Below are 27,397 nucleotides of genomic sequence, written 5' to 3'. Positions count from 1 at the left end.
TCAAATATCTAATTAAGTGGTAACTCACATCAAGATGGGTTTCGTTCCATATTAAAGGTTGTTTAACTTGGAGAACTCAAATTTGATTGGTAACTAAATCTATCATGACATTATTCATATATGTAGGCACTTTGTTTACAAGTTTCATGCAACTATCATTATGTGTTCTAAAGGTAAGGAAGATGGTGTAATGTGTTTGAGTTAACACGCAAGGCTACATGATAAAATCAAATTGTGGCCAAATGAAAGATTGGTGCTGTGTGCAACCTCAACAAGAACAAATAGAAGTCTTGTAAAAATAGTCTTTACCAACACCATGTCCTCAACACAACCCTTTATGTTGCCTCTAAACCTCAAACAATGCATAAGTTACTGACTATCTAGAGCTACTTCTCTTACTTGTATTGCTGTAGCCCTCAAAGCTACCATAAGGTTTACAAGCACCTCATCCCCATGATTGAGACTTGCATGAAAATTTGAGGTAGCTCATTCATTGTTATTGGCAAAATAGTAGATTATTCAATAAAACCGCCTTTAGTCCATTGACTTTATGTCTATTTTATCTAGGCCTATAAGAATTTTTGCACCTTGATTGGTTTTGCAGTATTTGAAGGTTCCTTTGAGAAGCTATGAACTTGTCAAGTAAGATGAGCCGCCCTCTTTCTTCACATTTGTAAATGTTATTGTACCTTGATTTGACAAATATAAGAAAAATATTGTGATATGCACATCTTGTTAGACATATCAATATACATTAAGCCCTAGTTCATTAAAAAGGGCCCTTATTTTAGGGTGCTTATGATGATGTGTCATTCATTATGCTTTTAGCTTTTGGAGAGTATATTGTTGTTATATGTTTTTTTGCAACTCTAAACTTAACATTAGAAAACAAAAACTTCCACTCAAGTCCTTAAACTATAAAACAAAATATGTAAATATGCACAATACTGCTTCAAAATTCATCTTCAAAATTCATGAAGGTGTAAGCTCTTAGTAGCGAGATTTAAAAAGCAAGAAGCATAATGAGGGGGTAGAAAGAAGAGTGACGAAGAAAAGCAAGGAAAGGCCACTTGGAGAGAGAGAGAGAGAGAGAGAGAGAGAGAGAGAGAGAGAGAGAGAGAGAGAGAGATTTATAAAAAATAACATGTAAATTTAAAGTAATTGGTAATACTATACAACCATCATGTATAATGTCTATGTAATTTATTTGGTAGTGCTAACAAATATATTACAAGGGACTGACACAAATTTGTTTTCATTAATTATTTGATAACCTAACATAGATATATGATATTATACCATTTGAGCCCACAAGGCCTTGGCTTGGTGAGTCACGTTGTTTTATGATTTGCTTTGTAGAAAGAAGAGGAAAAAGGTCGCATTCAATGCTTGTTTATTGCACACAACTTACTTAACTCAATCTCGAGAAAGGCTTTGAACAATACATAAAGCTCAAACCTGCTTTGACGAATTTCATTAACCATACTAGCTTTGTGTGCAAAAGGCACCCTCACATGAATCCATTAGCTATAGAATGTAGTACTTTGGTGACACATGGATTTATCAACTATGTGATGTGATGATTTGGTGATACCATGGATTTATCAACTATGCGATGTGATGATTTGGTGACACCATGCCCCTTTATTGAGATTACCACTAGTTTTGGCCTTGTTGCCTACAAGAAGTTGGGTAGGCAAGTTTTACTTGTCCATCCTGAAGAAAGGTGGCTTGCACAGGCAAATTCTTGTGTGCATAACCAACCTTAGGCTAGGGTGGATGTGGCCAACCTTAGATGATAGTATGGTGAGGTCCTTATAGCCAATTCCCATGGCCTTGCAAACTGAGCCAAAAGCCTCCTTAGCTAAGCTGTGCCAAAACGACGAGTTACGACAGAAGAGGGCCAAGTTCAACAGGTGTGTGGGAAGAGGAGTCAAGCACATCTAGAGGTTCTATCGACTTAAGATGCTTTAGTCTCAGCACTATCTTCCACGGGGTCATAAAGACGGGATCAATGGCCCTCGTAGGCCCCCGGCGCGCATGCCTGGCCTTCCACAGCAGTTGATCCCATGCCCAAGGGGTCTATGGTGTGATCCCATGCCCAAGGGGTCTAGTCTTGAGGATGCTTTAGTGACTAGTCCCTTCTAAGGTGATGATCATACCAAGGAAAACACTGCGTGAGCGAGCTTCATCGCCATAGCCATTGGCGTCGTTACCTTCGTCAGCAATGCAAGGAGACGTACGACTGCACCGAGCTTTACAGTAGGCCCCCATCGACTCGACTCTGCTTTTTTACGCAACGGCATCTCAACAGTACTTTTATATGGAGAGAGAGAGAGAGAGAGAGAGCATTCCCCTTTTCGATTTCAGCCTAGGAACAGCCTGCGCAAAACCCTACATTGCTTCTTCTATGCGTACAGACGAAACCCTCGACCCTAACTTCCTTCCACCTGCTTAAACCTCAGCCAAAACCATAACCAACCCTAATCACCAGTTTGATCACCTCCTTGATCAAACTGCTACGCTCATTCATCTGAACTTAGACGAAAAGCTTTAAAATAATTGCATGCTTAGTAGCTCCAAATCGCGATTGATTGCTCCTCTGCTCAGCTCTTTATTTGGCCCTCGCAGTACCGATCGTCCTTCTGAATTTGATCATATAGAGATTGCATACAAGTTCACACCTACTTTCCAGCCGTGCTGCATCACAGGTTTCACTTACAAGTTGATGTTTCTTTGCTACATTCAGAGTCAGGGTTCTATTTGTCCCCACGCATCATCAATTGGCATGCCTGCACATCAGAAAGGCCACAGGTGAAGACTCATCCATGGCCACCTCCTTCAGTATCTCATTTTAATCCTCCAACTATTGCACACACATCGCCATCTGACGCACATCACCTTTTGCACTTCATTGAGGAAACCCTAGCTGCTCTACTTACAGACTTGTTTTTCTTTTGTTTAATCATCCCACATCTGCAAGCATATTGGCGTCCGGCCAATTTTTGCTTGCCTTTATCATTGTACAGTTAGGTTTAGGATTGAATCAGAGCTCCCACCTCTTGCTATGACCAGCTTGCACAGCAGAAAGGCCACAGGTGAAGGCTCAGTCATGGCCACCTCCTTAATCTTATCTTTCATGGACCTTGTGATAACTCTTCTTTTCTTGACTTGTTCTACCATCTCCTACGTCACTTCCAAGTTCATCAACATTTTTGGTCTTCATCCTCCTTGCTTTAATCAAGGTGTATCAAGGCGTTGCTCGAACATGTCCAGCCATAGTGTTTGCAATTTTAATTCTAGGAGCAGAAATTTTGATGAGGCTGGCCATTGCATCGGTTGTAGGTCATTAACTCAAGGAAAGTTGCATCACCAAAGATTAGCCAAGGGGAAGTTAGATAGCTGGTCTCTGGAAGGCCTCCCCCATTCAGGTGGTGCATCAGCTGATGATGATATCAGTGGTGCAGGGGCAGCAAGTACACTGCTTGAAAGGGATCATAGCTTCAAAGTGTTTCCGGAGGAGTTGATTGATCACCATGCCAACCATGAGCATGAGAATGTTTTGAGCCATGAGCATGATAGGAATGCCTTGAGCCATGAGGCAAGAGAAGGCATTGAAGTTTTGCAGAATCTTTGCAAGCTAGATAGTGTCTATGCAGATGAACTCAGTGTTTACCAGTCATCTAATGAGCTTCAAGATGCTGGTGTCAAATTTACGGACGGTGCTGCCCGCGTTTCTGAAATAGGTCTTGAGTTTACAAGGGAGCATATAGCAGATAAGATTGATAATCGATGGGTCGGTCAACCTCTTCCTTCTTATGGCTTGCAAGAAATGAAGGAGCAAAGTGAGTGGAAAACGGAGGCAGTTGCACAGAAACCACTGAGCTGTGGTGAGGCATTTGATGATTATGGAGCATCAAAAGGCATTTCAAAGGAAAGTGATCATGATCCTGTGAAGCTCAAGAAGACACTCTCTGTACAGCGTCAAACTCTCAATATGGCTTATGCAGAGTTGGAAAGACAAAGGACTGCATCGGTATTAGCTGCAGATGAAGCAATGGCCACGATATCTATGCTTCAGAAGGAAAAAGCAGCAATACAAATGGAAGCTGTGCAGTATCAGCGTATGGCAGAGGAGAAGGAGATGTTTGATGAAGAGGCTATTGTTGACCTGCGAGACAATCTTCTGAAACGGGAGGCAGAGCTGCTTGCCCTTGGGAAGGAGATGGAGCTTTACAGGAGGAAGATTCTTAAAGACAGATTTGAAGCTGAAGAGCAAAGGCAGGCGAAAAATGGGTTGATGAATGTTGCTAAGAGACATGGCCTTGAGGGACAAGACACGGGCATGTCAAAGAAAGCACCAATAAAAAAGCCATGCAATTATTTCAGAAGTCCATCTTCTTGTATCTCAACAGAAGCAATAGCTTTTCTTCCCGTCGAAGAAACGAAAAAAGGTGTTGATCATGCCAACAAGTGCCCGGGATATCCATTTCAAGTTCCACCTTGTGATTTCCGGACCAGGTCAATGATTGTGAGGGACAGTTCTAGAGTCTTATTAAAGGACGAGGTGTGTGAGCTTGTGTCCAGACTTCGGACTCTAGAAGCTGACAGAGACCTGATGAGACAGACAATTGAGTTGAGGAGGAAAGAGAGAGGGGGAATGCAATTGCTTCAGGAGGTGGCAGAACAATTGAAACTGTTGCAAGCAAGTAGTGAAGAAAGGAGTGCAGCAGATACCCTACAATGGCTTAACAGAGTTTCCTGTGTGCCTGTTATTGAGGTAACTGCTCGTGTTGATTAAAGTGTGCAAGACTGGCACTAAATTGCTTGTGTGTGTTTGAATTAAAAATTTGATTTGAAGTTTTTGGACATGTTCGTAAGGGGCATAAGATACATTCGAGCCTGGCAATTGCTATGGCTTTCAGGTGTACGAGGACGTGTATATGGCAGCCCCGGTTGTATGGCAGAGCAAGATATGTCATGTGTATACCTGTAAATGTGCCCAAACTAGTATAATTTGATACTTCTTTGATAGACAAAATAGAGTAGTAGGCATGAGAACAACTAGGATGAGTTGAAATTTACCTTAAGACTTGGTGTTGGCAAGTTACGTCAAGATTTTTATGGATCGAAACTGCAATTTAGAGTCACCTAAACACCTCAGTGGAATAGTGTAGGAGAAAGAAAGATCATATACTGATAGAGTGTGCTAGCAGGCTATTTTATTCCTAATGTTCTAGGACTTCAGCATCCTAAAGGTAGGCAACTCGCAAGCGAGAACCGCAATGTTGGGAAGGAAGAGTGGGGGGTGCTACATGCAATATGGTGCGAAAGTGCTAACGATCATTAGGCGTGCGCGCTAACCTTTATTGGGAAGAGATAAAGTGAAGAGCATAGTTGCATTCCGTACTCGTACTCATCAGTTCATTACTTTCAATACGTACCATGTCGGTACCATGCTTTCCGTACCTGTACTTAAAAAAAAGTTTAAAGTGACTAGTCACTAATAACTACTAGTGAATACATGGTATGCATGTTGATGTTGAGGAGCTGGAGCGTCACAAACAGCAACATGCCAAGGAGAGTGATATAGTACGTGATGAGCAGGAGGAGACATACGGACAGCTTCACAGAGAGCTCGAGCGACGAGGGCATTGATAGACGAGTCACTCGAGCTCTCACGACCACTTCCCTCACTTCTTCAGCTCAGCAAAGTCGTCCTTCCACCTAAAGGCACCAAGGTTTATAATATGTATTTTTTATTATATATACATTATTTAAAAAAAATGAACGTACTTAAAGTACTTATCCCGATGCGTACTTTACGTACTCGTACGTATATTGTACCGTACCGTAAGTATGCAAACACTATGGTGAAGAGAGGAGATAAGGAGATAGATAGAGAGAACACCAACCACCCCCTTAAGGGCCAAACTGCCCATGATCTGTCATGGTTCACACACCAAGTTTGGATGTAGCGGCGGGCCAACATTTATGCCTAGCGTGCTTTCTAGAGCTGCCAGCACCCTTGGAGGCACACACATCCACATGGGCATGTGGAGGCTCTGGCATGCTACCACTCTACCGAACCAGCCCTCTTGTCTTCCACAAAGGACAAGCTTGGGGGAGTTGAAGACAGGAGGGGTCATATATATCTTTCATCTTTGACATTGCCTTTGCATGTGGGATTACTTGGCATCCCTTTTCCCATCTTGCAATCCCCACTACCCATGCAAGATTTTCACCTCCCAACACCCCCCTTCAATCGAGCATGGAGGGAAGTGACACGGGACCATGTAAGAAGACACAACAAGGGAAGAAGGATCTTGCAAAAAGAAAAGACGAAAATGCCAATGTAGGAGACTTTCTCATGTTGGGCAGCTAGAGTGGCTGGCCGCGTTGTTGCAGGGCTGCCTAGATGGTGGTCGCTTGCTATGCTGCCCTCCATGGGCTGGCCGACTAGGCTCTATGCCCTATAAGGGCTGGCCAAACATGCTATGGGCTCTTGTAGGCCTGCACTCTATGCAGTTCTAAATCATAGTCACAAGAAACATTTCGAGGTTTCTTTTCGTTTTGAGGTTTTTGGGGTTTTGTTTCGAAAGGTTTCGTCCCTCGGCTTAGAAATCATGAGGTTTCAAAAAATCAATAATTTCATAAAGTATAACAACTTAAAGAACTTATAGTAGCCATCTAAAAACATAGTGCAATGATGAAAAAATGGTGTCTTCTCACACATCTCGATGAACTATCCTTATTTTGGTGAGGCATTATGGCAATTTTGCCTAATTAGATGCCACAAGTGGTTCAATGAAGGACTGTTAAGAAATTGAAGAAGAGAAGGTAGAAATTGGGAAAGATTTAAGACATTGAAGGATGGTGTATGAAGAAAAAGGAGAAAGAAGAGAGGAGAAGAAGAGAAAAGGAGAAGATGAGCAAGGGAGAAGAAGAGGAGAGAAGCAGAGAAAGGAAGATGAAGAAGAGAATGAAAGGGAAGGAGCAGAAGATGGAAAAGGGAAGGAGGGAGGCAAGAGAAGAAGAGGGAAGGAGGGAGGGGGGAAACAAAACCTGAAATTTGGGTGAAACCGCCGTATTGGAGAGGTTTCGAGGTTTTTAAAAACCGTTTCAACGTTTCGAGGTTTCGAAAGCTAGAAACAAGTTTTTTTGTTACTATGTTATAAATGCATCTATATGCTTCCTAGGTGCCTTGCATCTAGCTGCTCGGAACACCTATCATCATTCAAGAGGGTGACTCATAGTACAGATTGGCACTACTTCATGTGCGGGACTTGCACGCTTGACCAGTACACCTAACCTTGGATGCTTAGAATGGAACCCTGGTTGACTCATTGCGGACTGGGGGTCACAAGGGACCGATTACCACTCCAAGTCCTGCACCTGCTGTGTACAGATAAGTCCATGTGGCATCCAAGTGCGGGATGCACTTGACATCCCCTTCTGCTTAACTTGACAGAAGCTGCAAAGTCTCCCAGTAGTCCGTCAATAATGCCGGATAATCTTCGGAGAAGTTCTTGTCAAGCCACATTGCTTCATGTGTCCCTCGGTCTTGAAACTTTGTGAGGATTTGTCTTTCTTTTCAGCCGGAGCTATGCTTGAAACGATGCAAGAGGATTTGTTCCGGAACCATAACTTCAACTTTGTCCACTATGTCTGGTTCCTATTTATCGTGGACCTCGGAGAGAGGAGGTCCAATATAAGGCATCAACCAATTTACATGGTACACATCATGCATGGTCCAACTGGGAGGTAGCAGCTTCATAGAAACTTTGTTGATCTTCTTTAGAATGGGAAAGGGTCCGAAGTTTCACTCGTCCACCTGTTTCAACCTTTGCTTCATGATCTTGGGATATACCCAATCTCCTTTCGAGAAGATCACATCTCTTCTATCCTCGTTGGCCTGTCGAGTATAGGCCTCCTGCGCTTTAACCAACCTGTCGTTCATAGACTCCAAAATCTCCTGGTAAGACTTCGTCAACCTGCTAGCTTTAGGCACTAAGGACGATGTCTTAAAAAAGATTGGAATGGTCTGTGCCTCATATGGAGTTCTCCCAATAGTTGCAGAAAAAGAGTCATTCAACAGAGCTTGAACTAAAGGCAAGAATTGTTCCCACTTACCTTACTGGTCGTGAACATGACACTTCAGTACGTCGAATGCCAATTGATTGTAAATCTTCATATGGCCGTTCGTCTGTGGGTGAAATGCAATGGAAAAATTCAACTTAGTTCCAAAGTCATGAAATTGTCACATGCGCGGAAGCTCTCTGTCTTCTTTCAGCCCTAAACACCTTTCATAGGAACAATGTACCCACCAGCCATGGGTAGGCCATGGGGGAGGCTGTAGGACAGCTCCAGGGGCAGGCCAGGGGTAGCCGACTGCTTATCCAGCTCTTGGAAAGGTTTAAGGCAAGTATGGGGCAGCCCATACAGGCGGCCCAGCCTCCAAAACAGGGGGCATTCAGTGCCCAGCCTCCTAGGCAGAAGGCTTAAGTGCCCAGCCCTATTTCCCATGCGTTTGCCCAGCCAAGCAACAAAGGGATGCGCAGCATTTAATGGTATATATTGCTGTATTTTCTCAATCGTGGGACATTTATGGGCTGGCCGACTGCTCATGATTGGGTAGTATAAAAGGAGATGCCCACAATCCCATTCATTCATCTCATCATTCACCAAGTGCTCAAGCAATCCAAGGGGCCAAGACAGCCAAGGGCTTGCTAACGCAAAGGGTTGAAGGACTGCAGGTCAAGGGCAGAGATTTCTGAGCCAAGAAAAGGTCCAAGATTGCTGTATTTTCTTTCAGATTTCTCATCATTCTAATAAAGCAAATACACCATCCGTGGTGAGGGCCCTACTGAGGGTAATTGGGACCCAATACTGTGTCCTCTCCATCTCTCCCTCTCTCTCTCTATTTTCTGCACATCTCCTTTCAGTTTGTGCGTTAATTTTCGTCGCGAAAAGAGTGCTGAATTCTGAGTATTGAAGTTACCGATCCTTCTCCGAAGCTTCCGCATATTACAGTGGTATCAGAGCCTACTTCAAGTACAAAGATTCAGCAAAGAAACCAGAAATTTTTTCTCGCTCGTGTGGTTGGTTTTTAGACGCCGGTGGACTACCCCTTTCGGAGCGACTCCTGTCCCTCGAAGGACGGTTGGTTTTTAGCCTCCGGAAGCCACCGGAAGTCTCCCACACAGATAGTGGATGGTCAGATTGCATTTCGGAAAGGAATTGCATTTTCCTGCTATGGTGAGCTTCGACGACGAGAGAGACCAAGAACCATGGGACCAGAGTGCACCAGGCAGCCCAGCTAGGGCACCAGGCTTGAGTGTCACAGACATGTTCCAGCAAATGATGCGAGCAATCACAGAACAGACAGCCAAGTTGGATGAGCAGAAGGCGCAGATCTTGGCTCTGGAGGAGCGTACCTGCTCTCCAGCGTCGCATTTTCCATCTCCTCCTCCCTCTCCTTCCGTACCCCAGATACCAGATCCTCGACACAGGGACCGGTCACAGCCGCCGCAGCCAAGCTCCTTGCTTGAGTTGCAGATGCGTGCATTGGAGATCCGACAACGAGAAGACGACGCCATGCGACGCGTGGAACACGAGCATTAACTCAGAGCCTTGGACGCCAGATTGACACCGGCGGCGCCCTCGAATCATTTTCCCGAGAAAATGAACTTTAGTAAGTATAATGGTAAACTCGATCCCACAACTCTTTATTCATGGTTACATCAATTTGAAGCTTACTTTGCCGCAGTTAGGAAAACAGATACTGACAGAGTGATCTTAGCCAGTTGGTACTTGGAAGGTGAGGCCATTCCTTGGTGGACTCAGTGGGCTCATGCCAACACCAGAGCAGGTATGGCAGCTTATGTGTGGGACGAGTTCGTCCGTGACCTTAAGCAGCGGTTTCTACCGCCCCACTACCTTGAGCGACTCGAAGACGAGTTCAGGGGAGCGCGTCAGAACGCGCAACCAGTCCTTCAGTTTGCCAATAAAATTTCGACTTTATGTCTGCAATTAGGCTTATCTGATACGGACAAGAAAGGGCAGTTTTTGTATGGCTTGGACACGCAAATCCAATGGGAGGTGCGTATGTTTAGGCCAGCCACCTTTGAGGACGCACTCTCGCTTGCGCAGAGTGCAGAAATGAAACATAATGGTGGCAAGCCCAAGACTTCCCAGCGGGCTTCTCCTAGGGCTAACGCCTCAGGGGGCAAAAGCCAGAACCAGACGGGGTCTTGCCCAGGACAGAGCTCAGGAGCCTCTGGCTCCAAGAACTCGAACAATGCGTCAAAGCTTACTCCAAACCAGAAAGCGGAGACAGGCAAGACTGGTGGCAAGTTAAGTGCTGAGAAGCTTTCTCAGTACAACAAGGAGGGTAGATGTTTCTTTTGTCATACAAAAGGACACACTTCTCGGGATTGTCCGAAGAAGCCTCGAAAGCCCGCCGCCGCCGCCTCCACAGCTTCTGTGGTAAGCTCCGCTTCCACACAGACCCAAGCGGCTACCCCTAGTTCTTCAAACCCCGGTGCTTCAGTTGAAGCAATTATTAGCCGGGAGCAATAAGCAGAAGGGCGCCCATGACCAGGAGTATGAGCGCAACGAATTGCTCAAGTCCTTTGGCTACATAGGTGGCCAGAGAGTCGTTGTCTTGTTTGACAGCCGCAGCACGGAGGATGTGGTCACGGAACAGGCCGCTAGGCGTGCCCGTTTCGAGCTGACTCCAGTGGACAAACAGGTTGAGGGTTTTAGCACAGGTATGACAATGAGCGTCAAGTATGAAGCTCTAGGTGCTAAGTTAGTGATTCAGGGCATAGAGTTTGTGCGTGACTTTATGGTTGCCCCTCTCGTAGGAGCAGACATAATTTTGGGTATTCAGTGGTTTCACAAGTTTCTTCCTGATGTCAAGTGGGACAAGCACACGTTCCAGATCAATCGGAATGTGTCAAACGCCCCGGCGACCATTAAGTGTGAGCCAGGAATTCCGAACTTTCCGCTCATAAGCCACTTGCAGGCTAAGCGAGCAGTCAGGAAAGGCGCACAGTGTGCGATGATTTACATCCAGACAGCCCAGACGGTGGCCAGTGCTTCCGAGAAGTACTCCGTTCTCCATGAAAAGTTCCAGAAGATTTTTCTTCGGGACAGCTTCCCTCCCCAGCTCCCCCCATCCAGACCTGGAGGATCACAGGATTGACCTCCTCCCAAGCTCGGAACCCTTGAGCAAGTTTGCGTATCGCCTTTCCAAGGCAATGGAATCGGAGTTGGACCGCCAACTCCAAGAATTGTTGCAAGCTGGCTTCATCCGCCCTAGCGTGTCGCCATTTGCAGCACCGATCCTGTTTGTCAAGAAGAAAGATGGGTCTTCCCGTTTGTGTGTCGGTTATCGAGCACTCAACAAGCTGACTATCAAGAGCAGATTCTCGATGCCTCGAATTGACTATATTCTCAAGAGGCTGAATGGAGCAAAGGTGTTCTCAAAACTGGATTTAAAGAGTGGGTACCACCAGGTACGGATTGTGGAGGGGGACAAGACAGCCTTCCGTACAGAACGGGCCCACTATGAATTTGTGGTCATGCCATTTGGCTTGACGAATGCCCCAGCTACATTTAACCGCATGATGATGCGTGTTTTCCGGGATTTGATTGGACAGTGTGTTTATATTTTTGGACGACATACTGGTATTTTCAGCTACGGTTGAGCAGCATGACATTGATGTGGAGAAAGTCCTTAAGTTGGTGGAAAGCAACGAGCTCTACGTCAATGAAAAGAAGTTAGAATTTTATCTGTTCCAGGTGCATTACTTGGGATATATAATTAGTGCTGAAGGCATTCGACTTGATCCGGCTAAAGTGGCCGAGATTGTTAACTGGGAAGTACCTCAAAGAGTCTATGACATTAGATCATTTGTGGGTATATGCCAGGCATATTCCACCCACATCGACAAGTTTTCTGACCTCTCGGCAGATCTCACCGATCTGCTAAAGGGAGTGAAAACAAGAAGGCAAAAGATTCGAATGACTCCACGAGCGTTGGAGGCATTCCAGAACCTCAAGGTGGCTTTATCAAAAGCACCTTGTTTAGCACTTGCCTCATGGGACGAACCATTTCAGGTGATCACCGATGCGAGTAACATCGCAATTGGAGGTGTATTGCAACAGAATGGTCATCCAGTAGCTTACATGTCTCGTAAGTTACTGTCCGCCGAGAAGAACTACTCAGTCTATGATCGTGAACTCCTAGTAGTTATATAGGCCTTGAAACATTGGAAACATTTCATGTATGGCTGTGACTTCGAGGTTCGCACTGACCATCAGGCATTACTCTAGATTCAGACAATGCCAAGTGCATAGTGGAGTGATGGACAACACCGCTGGAGTCAAATATTCTAGCAATTCGGTGGAATGATTGAGTACCTTCCAAGAAAGGCCAATCCAATGGCCGATGCTTTGAGCAGGAAGGGACAAGTGTCTACAGTTGAGACCACTAGACTTGATCTTGTTGGTACAGGACTAGATAACATGAAGCACACGTACGCGGATTCCGAGTAATTCGGTACACAGTGGGAACAGGCATTGGATGCCACAGGACCATGCCATTTTCTAATACGCGATGGTTGGCTTTTCTACAAAGGCCGACTATGTGTCATGAAGTCTTAAGGGCAGCTCTTCTCCATGATGCCCATGATGCCATTACAGGTGGTCATAGGGGCATGAATTCGACTCTGGAGAAATTGGAACGGCAATACTATTGGCCAAAGATGAGGCGTGATGTGTTCACATATGTACAACGCTATGACTTTTGTCAAAAGGTGAAAGCTCCTCGTGGAAAGAAGATAGGGTTGTTACAGCCCTGGCCAATTCCTGAGGGTCCTTTCCAGGACATTTCAATGGACTTTGTCACAAATCTGCCTCCCAGTCCGAGTAAGCGTAATACGTAGTGCTTAACTATTGTTGATAGGTTTAGCAAATTTGTTATGCTTATTCCTTGCAGGGCCAATGTGACCGCCGAGGATGTTGCCCAGTTGTTCATTCGGCATTGGTACCCGATTGGCAGGATTCCTAGAACCATAGTGTCAGACCGAGATGCCAAAGTTACCAGTCATTTTTGGAGGGCATTGTTTGATAATTTTGGTACTAAGTTGAATTTTTCCAGTGCATTCCACCCACAGACAGACGGCCAGACGACAGAGATATACAACCAATTGGCCTTTGATGTGCTGAAGTGTTATGTCCACGATCAGCAAGGTAAGTGGGAATCGTATTTGCCTTTAGTTTAAGCTGTTTTGAATGACTCTTTTTCTTCAGCTATTGGCAGGACTCCATATGAGGCAGCGTTTGGAAGACCTTTCCAGTCGTTGTTAACCAGGACTTCGTCTTCAGTACCGGAGGCGAACAGAGTGACGGAGTCTTACCAGGAGATCTTAGAGTGAGTAAAAGACAGATTGGCTAAAGCGCAAGAGGCCTACACTCGACAGGCCAATAAAGACTGAAGGGATATGAAGTTTTCGGAGAAGAGGATTGGGTTTATCTTCGGATTATGAAGCAAAGATTGAAGCAGGTGGGCAAGCGATGCCCAAAGTTGTCTTTCAGGAGCTTCGGACCTTTTCCTATCCGGAAAAAGATTAATGAGGTGTCTATGGAGTTAAAGCTACCTCCGAGTTGGACTATGGACGATGTATTTCATGTTAGTTGGTTAAAGCCATATGCAGGTCCAACCCCTTTAGAGGTCAAAGACAAAGCGGAACCAAACATTTTGGATGAAGCAGAAGTTATGGTTCCAGAACAGATCCTTCTGCACCGTTTCAAGCATGGCTCACGCCGAAGACTACGACAGTTCCTCACGAAGTTTCAGGACCGAGGAACTCATGAAGCAGTATGGCTCGACAAAGAGTTTTTCGAAGACTATCCGGCGTTATTGACAGATTATTTGGAGGCTATGTAGTTTCCGTCAAGTTAAGCAGAAGGGGATGTCACGTGCATCCCGCACTTGGATGCCACGTAGACATTTCTGTACAGAAGGTGCAGGACCTGGGATGGTGAACTGGTCCCATGTGAGCCCAGTCCGAGACGAGTCAGCCAGGGATCCATCTCAGTTGTCCAAGGTCAGGTGTGCATTGTCCTGCACAGGAGTCTAAGGTCAGGTGTGCATTGTCCTGCACATGAAACAGTGCCAGTCCACGCTGTGAGTCTCCCTCTGGAATGATGTCAGTGACTCTGTGTATCTGGTATGGTACCGGATGCCAGATCACTGAGTAGTTAGTGTTTAGGACAAGGGGCCAGCCCATAGGGCTACCCAAGTCGTAGCGTGGGCATGGGGATGGTGTGAAACCACCCCCATGAGGGCCAGAAAGGCCCTGACTGTACCCACCAGCCATGGGGGGGGCTGTAGGACAGCCCCAGTGGCAGGCCAGGGGTAGCCGACTGCTTATCCAGCTCTTGGAGAGGTTTAAGGCAAGTACGGGGCAGCCCATACAGGCGGCCCAGCCTCCAAAACAAGGGGCATTTAGTGCACAGCCTCCTAGGTAGCAGGCGCCTAAGTGCCCAGCCCTATTTCCCATGCGTTTAAGTGCCCAGCCAAGCAACAAAGGGATGCGCAACATTTAATGGTATTTATTGCTATATTTTCTCAGTCGTGGGACATTTATGGGCTGGCCGACTGTTGCAGTACTGGCCGACTGCTCATGATTGGATAGTATAAAAGGAGATGCCCACAATCCCATTCATTCATCTCATCATTCACCAAGTGCTCGAGCAATCCAAGGGGCCAAGACAGCCAAGGGCTTGCTTACGCAAAGGGGTGAAGGACTGCAGGTCAAGGGCAGAGATTTCTCAGCCAAGAAAAGGTCCAAGATTGCTGTATTTTCTTTCAGATTTCTCATCATTCTAATAAAGCAAATACACCATCCGTGGTGGGGTCCCTACAGAGGGTAATTGGGACCCAATACTGTGTCCTCTCCATCTCTCCCTCTCTCTTTATTTTCTGCACATCTCCTTTCAGTTTGTGCGTTAATTTCCGTCGCGAAAAGAGTGCTGAATTCTGAGTATTGAAGTTACCGATCCTTCTCCGAAGCTTCCGCATATTACATGGATCACCACAATTCCTTCCATGCCTATGACAACTGCTGAAGGTCTTTTATCTGCTGCAAATCAGGGATTAGCATGTTCATGTGCATGCACATGACACAAATAGTGCCCTCTAGAAATGACTAGCAAACTTGGCATCTCGATCTAACACAATGGTCCTAGGTATGCCACCTATGGGGTACCAATGCTGGATAAACAACCTAGCAACATCTTTAGCAATAACGTTAGCCCTTTAAGGAATAAGCATAACAAACTTGCTAAAATGATCAACAATCATCAGACATTGCATATTACGGTTACCCGGACTGGGAGGCAGGTTCGTCACAAAATCCATCGAGATATCTTGAAAAGGTCCTTGGGGAACAAGTAAAGGTTGTAACAACCCAATCTTCTTCCCGTGAGAAGCTTTCACTTTTTGACAAACAAAATAATGCTGCACATCCTCATTTTGAGCCGATAAAACTGCTGCTCTAACTTCTCCAAAGTCGTCGAGTTCATGCTCCTATGACCGCCAATAACGGTATCATGGGCATTGTGGAGAAGAGTTGCTTGGAATTGTGGAGAAGGCAACCTTTGTAGAAAAGCCAACCATCGCGTATCAAAAAGTGGCATGGTCCTATGGTGTCCGATGCATGTTTCCACACTGAGTACCGAATTCCATGGAATCTGCGTACTTGTGCTTCATTTCATCTAGTTTTGTACCAGCAAGATCCATCTACCTGGATTGGATGTGGGACACGGTTCCTTTTTTGCTCAAGGCGTCGGCCACTGGGTTGGCCTTGCCGGGAAGTACTTGATCATTCCACCAAATTGCTAGAAAATCTGGCTCCATTGTTGAGAGGCCTTTCTCAAGATTTGGCAGCACCGTCCCTTTCTTACAGACTGTGGTGGCGAGCCTACTTGGCATTACAGACCACTTGTGTGGTTATTTCCCCCTCACCCCATTTTATGAGATAGCCTTCTCCTCCTAGAGCGGCTAGCCAGAGGAGAAGTGCATCCTCCCCTTTGTTCATTTTGATTGGCGTTTCCTCTTTGGGAATGGATTTTCAATCATTCCACCAAATTGTTGGAAAATCTGGCTCAGGCCTTCCTCGAGATTTGGTGGCACCGTCCCTTTCTTACAGACACTGGTAGCGAGCCTACTTGGCATTACAGACCACTTGTGTGGTTATTTCCTCCTCCCTCCATTTTATGAGATAGCCTTCTCCTCCTAGAGCGGCTAGCCAGAGGAGAACTGCATCCTCCCCTTTGTTCATTTTGACTGGCATTTCCTCTTTGGGAACGGATTTAAGGATCTTTTTTCTGGGGAAAAAAAAATCTAGCTCCATGAGTGTTGATGGTCACTCCAATTCGCACTTGGAAGCCAACACAAAACTTCGTGATCTGTGTGAACCTTAAAGTGGCGTGCATGAAGGAAATGCTTCCAATGCTTTAGGGCCTGCATCACCGCGAGGAGTTCTCGATTATAGACCTAGTAGTTTTTTTCTGCAAGGATCAACTTTCGGGACATGTAAGGATTGGATGCCCATTCAATTGCAAGACCGCTTTGATACTGATGTTACTCTGATACCGATGTTACTCGCATCAATGATCACCTGGAATGGGTCATCCTAAGAGGCTAATGCTAAACAAGGAGCCTCGGATAATGCAACCGTAAGGTCCTTGCAAGCATGTAAACCACAAGGAGTTATTTCAATCCGTTGCCTCCGAGTCTTGACACCTTTAAGTAGATTAGTAAGAGTTGCTGAGACGTCAGAAAACTTGTCGATGTGGGTGGGATATGCCTGGCAAATGTCCACAAACGACTGAATATCGTATCCAGTTTTCGGAATCTCCCAATTAAGGATTTTTGCTACCTTTGCAGGGTCTAATCAGATGCCTTCGGCACTGATTATATATCCGAGGTAATGAACCTTGTATAGATAAAATTCTGGTTTTTTCTCATTGACATAAAGCTCATTGCTTTCAAGCAATTTCATCACTTTTTCTATGTTAATGTCGTGGTGTCTTTTGTAGCTGAAAAAATGAGTATGTCATTCAAAAAGATGAAGACACACTACCTATCAAGTTCCTAAAAACTCGCATCATCATGCGGTTAAATGTAACTAGGGTGTTTGTTAAACCAAAGGGCATGACCGTGAACTCGTACTGGGTCCATTCAGTTCGGAATGTGGTTTTTGGGGATGTCCTTGTCCAAAGTTCGTACTTGAGGGTACCCACTTTTGAGGTCAATCTTTGAATACATCTTTGCTCCATTCTGCCTCTCTAAGATGTAATCAAATAGGGAACTTGCTCTTGATTGTCAGCTTGTTGAGCACCCAATAATCTATGCAAAGTAGGGAGGATCCATCCTTCTTTTTCACAAAGAGGATTGGGGTTGCAATTGGAGACACTAGAGTGTATGAAACCAGATTGCAACAGTTCGTGGAGTTGACGGTCCAACTATGTCTCCGTGGCCTTGCTCAGGCGATATGGAAACCAAATCATTTAAGTACAAAAATATATAGAAGAGGCAGCATAGACCTAATCTACCATGTATATTGCAAAACATGAATATGTACAATGCTGATTTGGGAGCTGGATCTGAATCCCGACTTGTATCATGCTCATGTTTGTATGTCTTGCAGGAGACCACAATTTGTTTCCACCAAGTCCGTCTGCATTTTTGTAACATGCGGAAGCTTCGGAGAAGAATCGGTAACTTCAGTACTCAGAATTCAGCACTCTTTTCGCGATGGAAATTAACGCACAAACTGAAAGGAGATGTGCAGAAAATAGAGAGAGAGAGGGAGAGATGGAGAGGACACAATATTGGGTCCCAATTACCCTCTGAAGGGCCCCCACCACGGATGGTGTATTTGCTTTATTAGAATGATGTAAATCTGAAAAGAAAATACAGAATTCTTGACCTTTCTTGGCTGGGAAATCCCTGCCCTTGACCTTCAGTACTCCACCTCCCTTGGCTTGTCTAGCCCTTGATTTGCTTGAGCTCTTGGTGAATAATGAGATGAATGAATGGGATTATGGACACTTCTATTTATACTACCCACACAGGAGCAGTCGGCCAGCATAGAACTAGGCGGCCAGCTTTTAATGTCCCACGACTGTGAAAATTCAGCAATAAATGCTGAATTAAATCCCATAAAATGCTTCGTTTTTCCCTACAGGCTGAGAAGGTGATGCGCCTGAATTCCAATGGCTGGGCAAAGCCTTTGCACACATCCCAAGGGCTGGGCAGCCTGTATGGGCTGCCCCATACTTGCCCTACAGCCATGTAAAGGCTGTAAACTCCTGGAATTTGCCTTATTCTTGCCCTAGGGCTGTCCTACAGCCCCTCCATGGCTGGTGGGTTCATCATGGGCCTTCTTGGCCCTCATGGGGGTGGTTCCACACCATTCCCATGCCCACACTAAGATCCGGGGTAGCCCTATGGGCTGGCCCCTAGTCCTAAACACTAACTACTCAGTGATCTGGCATTCGTGAGGAACTATCGTAGTCTTCGGCCTGAGCCATGCTTGAAACGGTGCAGAAGGATCTGTTCTGGAACCATAACTTTTGCTTCATCCAAAATGTCTGGTTCCGCTTCGTCTTTGACCTCTGAAGGGGTTGGACCTGCATATGGCTTTAACTAAGTGACATGAAATACATCGTGCATAGTCCAACTCGGAGGTAGCTTTAACTGCATAGACATCTCATTAATCTTTTTCCTGATGGGAAAAGGTCCGAAGCTCCTAAAAGACAACTTTGGGCATCGCTTGCCCACCTGCTTCAATCTTTGCTTCATTATCCGAAGATAAACCCAATCCCCTTCCGAAAACTTCATATCCCTTCGGTCTTTATTGGCTTGTCGAGTGTAGGCCTCTTACGCTTTAGCCAATCTGTCTTTTACTGACTCTAAGATCTCCTGGTAAGACTCCGTCACTCTGTTCGCCTCCGGTACCGAAGACGAAGTCTTGGTTAACAACGACTAGAAAGGTCTTCCAAACGCTGCCTCATATGGAGTCCTGCGAATAGCTGAAGAAAAAGAATCATTCAAAACAGCTTGAACTAAAGGCAAATATGATTCCCACTTACCTTGCTGATCGTGGACATAACACTTCAATACATCAAAGGCCAACTGGTTGTATATCTCTGTCTGGCCGTCCGTCTGTGGGTGGAATGCACTGGAAAAATTCAACTTAGTACCAAAATTATCAAACAATGCCCTCCAAAAATGTCTGGTAAACTTGGCATCTCGGTCTGACACTATGGTCCTAGGAATCCCGCCAATCGGGTACCAATGCCGAATGAACAACTGGGCAACATCCTCGGCGGTCACATTGGCCCTGCAAGGAATAAGCATAACAAATTTGCTAAACCTATCAACAATAGTTAAGCACTGCGTATTACGCTTACTCGGACTGGGAGGCAGATTCGTGACAAAGTCCATGGAAATGTCTTGGAAAGGACCCTCAGGAATTAGCAAGGGTTGTAACAACCCTATCTTCTTTCCACGCCTTTTGACAAATGTCACAGCGTTGTACATATGTAAACACATCACGCCTCATCTTTGGCCAATTGTATTGCTGTTCTAATTTCTCCAGAGTCGAATTCATGTCCCTATGACTACCTGTAATGGCGTCATGGGCATCATGGAGAAGAGCTGCCCTGAACGACTTCATGACACATAGTCGGCCTTTGTAGAAAAGCCAACCATCGCGTATCAGAAAGTGGCATGGTCCTGTGGCATCCAATGCATGTTCCCACTATGTACCGAATTCCTCGGAATCCGCGTACGTGTGCTTCATGTCCTCTAGTCCTGTACCAACAAGATCAAGTCTAGTGGTCTGAATCGTAGACACTTGTCCCTTCCTGCTCAAAGCATCGGCCACTGGATTGGCCTTTCCTGGAAGGTACTCAATCATACCACCGAATTGCTGGAATATCTGACTCCAGCGATGTTGTCGATCACTCCACTGTGCACTTGGCATCGTCTGAATCTAGCATAATGCCTGATGGTCAGTGCGAACCTCGAAGTCACGGCCATACAGAAAATGTTTCCAATGTTTCAAGGCTTGTATAACCGCTAGGAGTTCACGATCATAGACTGAGTAGTTCTTCTCGGCGGACAGTAACTTATGAGACGTGTAAGCTATTGGATGACCATTCTGTTGCAATACACCTCCAATTGCGATGTTACTCGCATCGGTGATCACCTAAAATGGGTCGTCCCACGAGGCAAGTGCTAAACAAGGTGCTTCTGATAAAGCCACCTTGAGGTTCTGGAATGCCTTCGTGGAGTCATTCGAATCTTTTGCCTTCTTGTTTTCACTTCTTTAGCAGATCGGTGAGATCTGCCGAGAGGTCAGAAAACTTGTCGATGTGGGTGGAATATGCTTGGTATATACCCACAAATGATCTAATGTCATAGGCTGTCTGAGGTACTTCCTAGTTGACAATCTCGGCCACTTTAGCCGGATCAAGTCGAATGCCTTCAGCACTAATTATATATCCCAAGTAATGCACGTGGAACAGATAAAATTCCGATTTCTTTTCATTGACGTAGAGCTCGTTGCTTTCCAGCAATGTAAGGACTTTCTCCACATCAATGTCATGCTGCTCAATCGTAGCTGAAAATATGAGTATGTCGTCCAGAAATATGAACACACACTTTCCAATCAAATCCCAGAAAACACGCATCATCATGCGGATAAATGTAGCTGGGGCGTTCGTCAAGCCAAATGGCATGACCACAAATTCATAGTGGGCCGGTTCTGTACGGAAGACTGTCTTGGGGATGCCCCCCTCCACAATCCGCACCTGGTGGTACCCACTCTTTAAATCAAGTTTCGAGACCACCTTTGCTCCATTCAGCCTCTCGAGAATATAGTCAATTCGAGGCATCGGGAATCTGCTCTTGATAGTTAGCTTGTTGAGTGCACAATAATCGACACACAAACGGGAAGACCCATCTTTCTTCTTGACAAATAAGATCGGTGCTGCAAATGGCGACACGCTGGGGCGGATGAAGCCAGATTGCAACAATTCTTGGAGTTAGCGGTCCAACTCCGATTCCATTGCCTTGGAAAGGCGATACGGAAACTTGCTCGGGGGTTCTGAGCCTGGGAAGAGGGCTATCTTGTGGTCCTCCGGTCTGGACGGGGGAAGCTAGGGAGGAAGGTTGTCCCGAATAAAAATCTTTTGGAACTTTTCATGGAGAACCGAGTACTTCTCGGAAGCACTGGCCACCGTCTGGGCTGTCTGGATGTAAATCATCGCACACTGTGCATCTTTCCTGACTGCTCGCTTAGCCTGTAAGTGGCTTATGAGCGGAAAGTTCGGAATTCTTGGCTCACACTTAATGGTCACTGGGGCGTTTGACACATTCCGATTGATTTGGAACGTGTGCTTGTCCCACTTGACATCAGGAAGAAACTTGTGAAACCACTGAATACCCAAAATTATGTCTGCTCCTACAAGAGGGGCCACCATAAAATCACGCACAAACTCTATGCCCTGAATCACTAACTTAGCACCTAGAGCTTCATACTTGACGCTCTTTGTCATGCCTGTGCTAAAACCCTCAACCTGTTTGTCCACCGAAGTCAGATCAAAACGGGCACGCCTAGCGGCCTGTTCCGTGACCACATCCTCCGTGTTGCTGCTGTCAAACAAGACGACGACTCTCTGGCCACCTATGTAGCCAAAGAACGTGAGCAATTCGTTGCGCTCATACTCTTGGTCATGGGCGCCCTTCTGCTTATCTTCGAGCTCCCGGCTAATAATTGCTCCAACTGAAGCACTAGGGGTTGAAGAACTAGGGGTAGCCGCTGGGGTCTGTGTGGGAGCTGAGCTCACCACGGAAGCTGTGGAGGCGGCGGCGGCGGGCTTTGGAGGCTTCTTCGGACAATCCCGAGAAGTATGTCCTTTTGTATGACAAAAGAAACATCTACCCTCCTTCTTGTACTAAGAAAGCTCCTCAGCACTCAACTTGCCACCTGTCTTGCTTGCCTCCGCTTTCTGGTCTGGAGTAAGCTTAGACGCACTATTCGAGTTCTTGGAGCCAGAGGCTCCCGAGCTCTGACCTGGGGAAGACCCCGTCTGGTTCTGGCTTTTGCCCCCCGAGGCGGTAGCCCTGGGAGAAGCCGGCTGGGAAGTCTTGGGCTTGCCACCATTGTGTTTCATTTCTGCACTCTGTGCAAGCGAGAGTGCGTCTTTAAAAGTGGCTGGCCTAAACATACGCACCTCCCATTGGATTTGCGTGTCAAGGCCATACAAAAACTGTCCTTTCTTGTCCGTATCAGATAAGCCTAATTGCAGACATAAAGTCGAAATTCTATTGGCAAACAGAAGGACTGGTTGCGCGTTCTGACGCGCTCCCTTGAACTCGTCTTCGAGTCGCTCAAGGTAGTGGGGCGGTAGAAACCGCTGCTTAAGGTCGCGGACGAACTCGTCCCACACATAAGTTGCCATACCTGCTCTGGTGTGGGCATGAGCCCACTGAGTCCACCAAGGAATAGCCTCACCTTCCAAGTACCAACTGGCTAAGATCACTCTGTCAGTATCTGTTTTCCTAACTGCGGCAAAGTAAGCTTCAAATTGATGTAACCATGAATAGAGAGTTGTGGGATCGAGTTTACCATTATACTTACTGAAGTTCATTTTCTCGGGAAAATGATTCGAGGGCGCCGCCGGTGTCAATCTGGCGTCCAATGCTTTGAGGTAACGCTCGTGTTCCACGCGTCGCATGGCTTCGTCTTCTCGTTGTCGGATCTCCAATGCACGCATCTGCAACTCAAGCAAAGAGCTTGGCTGCGGCTGTGACCTTGTGAGATGGTTCCTCAGTCGAGGATCTGGTATCTGGGATACGGAAGGAGAGGGAGGAGGAGATGGAAAACGCGACGCTGGAGAGCGGGTATGCTCCTCCAGAGCCAAGATCTGCGCCTTCTGCTCATCCAACTTGGCTGTCTGTTCTGCGATTGCTCGCATCATTTGTTGGAACATGTCTGTGACACTCAAGCCTGGTGCCCTAGCTGGGCTGCTTGGTGCACTCTAGTCCCATGGTTCTTGGTCTCTCTCGTCGTCGAAGCTCGCCATAGCAGGAAAATGCACTTCCTTTCCGGAACGCAATTTGACCATCCACGATATGTGTGGGAGACGTTCGGAGGCTTCCGGAGGCTAAAAACCAACCGTCCTTCGAGGGACAGGAGTCACTCTGAAAGGGGTAGTCCACTGGCGTCTAAAAACCAACCACACGAGCGAGAAAAAATTCTGGTTTCTTTGTTGAATCTTTGTACTTGAAGTAGGCTTTGATACCACTGTAACATGCGGAAGCTTCGGTAACTTCAATACTCAGAATTCAGCACTCTTTTCGCGACGTAAATTAACGCACAAACTGAAAGGAGATGTGCAGAAAATAGAGAGAGAGAGAGAGAGGGAGAGATGGAGAGGACACAAGATTGGGTCCCAATTACCCTCTATAGGGCCCCCACCACGGATGGTGTATTTGCTTTATTAGAATGATGTGAATCTGAAAAGAAAATACAGAATTCTTGACCTTTCTTGGCTGGGAAATCCCTGCCCTTGACCTTCAGTACTCCACCCCTTTGCTTAGCAACTCCCTTGGCTTGTCTAGCCCTTGATTTGCTTGAGCTCTTGGTGAATAATGAGATGAATGAATGGGATTATGGACACTTCTATTTATACTACCCACACAGGAGCAATCTGCCAGCATAGAACCAGGCGGCCAGCTTTTAATGTCCCACGACTGTGAAAATTCAGCAAAAAATGCTGAATTAAATCCCATAAAATGCTGTGTTTTTCTCTACAAGCTGAGAAGGTGATGCGCCTGAATTCCAATGGCTGGGCAAGGCCTTTGCACACATCCCAAGGGCTAGGCAGCCTATATGGGCTGCCCCATACTTGCCCTACAGCCATGTAAAGGCTGTAAACTCCTGGAATTTGCCTTATTCTTGTCCTAGGGCTGTCCTACAGTCCCTCCATGGCTGGTGGGTTCAGCCTGGGCCTTCCTGGCCCTCATGGGGGTGGTTCCACACCATTCCCATGCCCACACTAAGATCCGGGGTAGCCCTATGGGCTGGCCCCTAGTCCTAAACACTAACTACTCAGTGATCTTGCATCCGGTACCATACTCGATACACAGAATCACTGACATCATTCTAGAGGGAGACTCACAGCGCGGGCTGGCACTGTTTCATGTGCAGGACTGCACACTTGACCTTAGACTCCTGCGCAGGACAATGCACACCTGACCTCGGACATCTGAGATGGATCCCTGGCTGACTCGTCCCGGACTGGGCTCACATGGGACCAAGGTCCTGCACCTTCTATACAGAAATGTCTACGTGGCATCCAAGTGCGGGATGCACGTGACAATTTTGTCCTTGGCTGCTTGTATTGCCTTGTGGAGGTGAGAGGTCTCTTGGAGAGGCTTTTCTTGTCTTGGACCAGATTTCAGCCAACTCAAGCTTCCATGCCTCCTTGAGAGGCTTTTCTTGTCTTGGACCAGATTTCAGCCAACTCCTGGCATTTACAGCTAGGGCATCTGCATAGAGGGAAGCAATCCGAGGAGGCCAGCGCTCAGAGCGGAAAAGCCTATTGGGCTCATAGGGGGCTAGAGTAGCGCATGTGTGTGAACAGCACGCACCATTTTGTGCAGAAGCTACATCACAACATTTGAATATTGGAAGCTGTCTACATGGCCATTGCATGTACATTTGCAAATAGTGCAGTCTATAATCATGGCGTATCTGCAATTCTCTCCCTTTGTTGCCTTGGTCTTGCAGACAGATTGACCTTTTCATGTCTAAAGCCCTGGAATGCCTTCGGAAAACAAAAGGGACAGAAAAGCCCTTCGTCTGATAAAGCAAGAATTTGGTTTGCTCGCCTAAGATGCATGGTGGACTTAATATTCTCAATATCCATTATCATGTCCTCATGAGGCCCCCCCCCCCCCCCCCCCCCCCCCCAAAAAAAAAAGAAGAAAAAAACCCGCGCTTCACCCAGGTGCCCATTGTGCAGCTTAATCAACTTGTCCTCTGCCACTTGCTTCACAAAGGCGTCTAGAGCTGGTGCCCAGCCAGCCACCGCCACTTTGCTTGCACAGCTGAAGCCTTTGCGTAGGTGCCCAAGCCCCTCGCAGCCCTTTGCACACCTGCATGCTGTTCACACACTTTTTTTTTTGTTTCATTGCTTCATTAATAAAAGTAATGTACATCCATAGCTGTCCCAGAGTGGGACACCTACGAGTCAGATCAGAAACAGTGGGAAAACTCCTTGAGCTGCAGAAAAGAGAGCTCTCCAAGATCAAAAGAATGTTTGAGAGATTGGTAAAGTGATCTACGGAAGAAGGAAAAAGGGTTGACATGAACAACAAAAAAAAGTAGCTAATTCCAGACATGGTAGATAGTCCGAAGTGCTATGAATCTCATTCAATCCAGAAAGATTGCATAAGCTGGCAATGGTGGAGAGTGTCAACCAAAAAGCGAAAACTGCTTTGCCTGGAAATCGTGCCCGTAGGTGCCCTGACAATCTGTCCAAGAGGGCTCGAGAGTACCACAGAAGATGGGGCACTATCTCACGTGGGCGAGAGTATTGCCTACATGAGGCTGAAGCAATGTGTCTACGTGCCAAAAGAATCCCCACCAAAAAAACACCCATAATACATCTGCATAGAAACAATCGTTGCTTCAAGGGCAATTTGCTCTTCCATATCCGTCCCAATGCCGCTTTCCACCAAGGCAAGGATTTAGACATCCTCCATATTCGCATGCTCATGAATCCAAGGGGGGGGCAAAAGGAGCTTGTACGCCCTAGAAACTGAGCTAATGAAAACGAAGAGGTGTATATCCAGGGAGCTACTTGTCAAAAAGCTATTCTCTACGTTGGCCTTCTTCTTGAAGTGCAAGCGCTGGCTGCAATGCTTGCATCATCTCCATAATGACCCTCCAAATCGACCTATGATGCAATCCCAAATGACAATGTCTGACAGCTTAGGTAAAGCTTTCCAGTCTTAAATGAGAGCAGGAGCATAGGGAGAACCCGTGATTTTGCCATTAAAATGTCCAAAAACTATATCATCATAACTGGTGACCCAAAGTCCATATGCTTCTGTACGCATGGAGACACACATACTGCCCAACATGCCAGCCTATGGCTTTATTTGTGCCACAAAATCAGGTAGAGGTGTTTGGTTGTGCAAGCGTCACACCTTGGCGCGGCTGAGAGAGAGAGAGAGAGAGAGAGAGACTTTGGTTGAGTAATTTTGAGCTGTCTGAAGTAATTGCTGCAAGAATAGATAAAGGATTTGAAAAAAGTTTTGAGTGTTATATTTGCAGGCTGAAAAATCTCCCCACAAACGGCAACGGTGTGGCGAACCATTACAAACTGGTTACCATTTTGTTGACAGTATGAAATTACAATAATTTGTCGAGAAGGTTGAATCAAATTCATCTAATCAGAGTATGGTCTTAAAACTTCGTCAAAATGCAGCGTGGTTGAGGGATCGAAGTTCATGAGTATGAATAGGGTGTTCTTATTGCAGCTGTACAGACAAAGGCGGAGTCTGATGCACCATTATTGGCACGTCCCACAACTATGAGACCTAGAATACAGCCAATTCAAACAGAAATAGTCACTGCATAAAGCAGCAGACATGCCCATGGAATCTTGGTGTTGCTGAAGGTCTCTTAGCTATATGTATCGCATCCAAAGCAAGGGCTGTGCTTGACGTTTGAAAGGTCAAGCAAAGGTTCTTAAACATAATCTGAGCTCCTTGAAGGGATCATCAAATGCAAGTTCCAACTTTTCAAGGTTTCTAAGCACGACCGCTGCTCTCTACACTGGCGGATAGAATAATTTTCTATAATTAGATTCAAAATAGATATTTAAGGATATAGCCTATTCTACTTACATGGCTACTATGCAATTTAGATTTCCTTATGATTTGGCAAGTATTGGAGACTCGTGAAACTTGAGTATCTTTGACATAAGAAAATAATTTCTTTTTTATCTCTATTTTTCTTCTCAAACATCTAAGGTGCATGCTCAAATAGACAAAGATTTTGAGCTATCCAAGAGCTGCTTATATCACTTAGGAAATATCTTAGCTATTTTATGACAAAATTTGGATGAACACTATTAGCTATTTTGTGACAAATTTGGATAAACACTATCACAATTTAGTTGCATATCTCCTCCTCCTCCTTTTTTTGGGTAGTAATTATAGGTGTTGAAGTTGCATGCAACTATGGAAGCTATGGGGGATGGAAGATTGCCATGAAGTAGAGAGAGAGTGTGA

The 27,397-nt window shown here is 45.9% G+C and overlaps 1 protein-coding gene across 8 annotated transcripts; it reads left to right on the top strand.

Moving 5' to 3' along the window:
- Positions 1 to 1,906: 1,906 nt before the first annotated feature.
- Positions 1,907 to 27,157, top strand: LOC147634033 (uncharacterized). 8 transcript variants are annotated; one of them, XR_015266966.1, is made up of 4 exons: positions 2,332 to 4,780; positions 26,436 to 26,559; positions 26,642 to 26,658; positions 26,730 to 27,157. XR_015266966.1 is itself a non-coding variant. In XM_086805135.1 (3 exons), the coding sequence occupies exons 1-3, from the start codon at positions 2,228 to 2,230 to the stop codon at positions 26,520 to 26,522; spliced, it is 1,557 nt and encodes a 518-aa protein (XP_086661261.1). In that variant the 5' UTR covers positions 1,907 to 2,227; the 3' UTR covers positions 26,523 to 27,157. The 8 variants fall into 8 exon arrangements, 6 of the variants coding, with proteins under 6 accessions (XP_086661261.1, XP_086661259.1, XP_086661257.1 ...); XM_086805135.1 differs by adding an exon at positions 1,907 to 2,262 and having other exon boundaries at positions 3,346 to 4,780; positions 26,436 to 27,157; XR_015266967.1 differs by lacking the exon at positions 26,436 to 26,559 and having other exon boundaries at positions 26,590 to 26,658.
- The last annotated feature ends 240 nt before the right edge of the window (positions 27,158 to 27,397 follow it).

Source organism: Cibotium barometz, chromosome 11 (genome assembly GCF_041138505.1).
Source record: "Cibotium barometz isolate CiBa-2024 chromosome 11, ASM4113850v1, whole genome shotgun sequence".
In the NCBI taxonomy this organism is placed as follows: domain Eukaryota; kingdom Viridiplantae; phylum Streptophyta; class Polypodiopsida; order Cyatheales; family Cibotiaceae; genus Cibotium; species Cibotium barometz.
The sequence above is the reverse complement of the archived record's forward strand: the minus strand, read 5'-3'. Positions and strand labels throughout refer to the sequence as shown.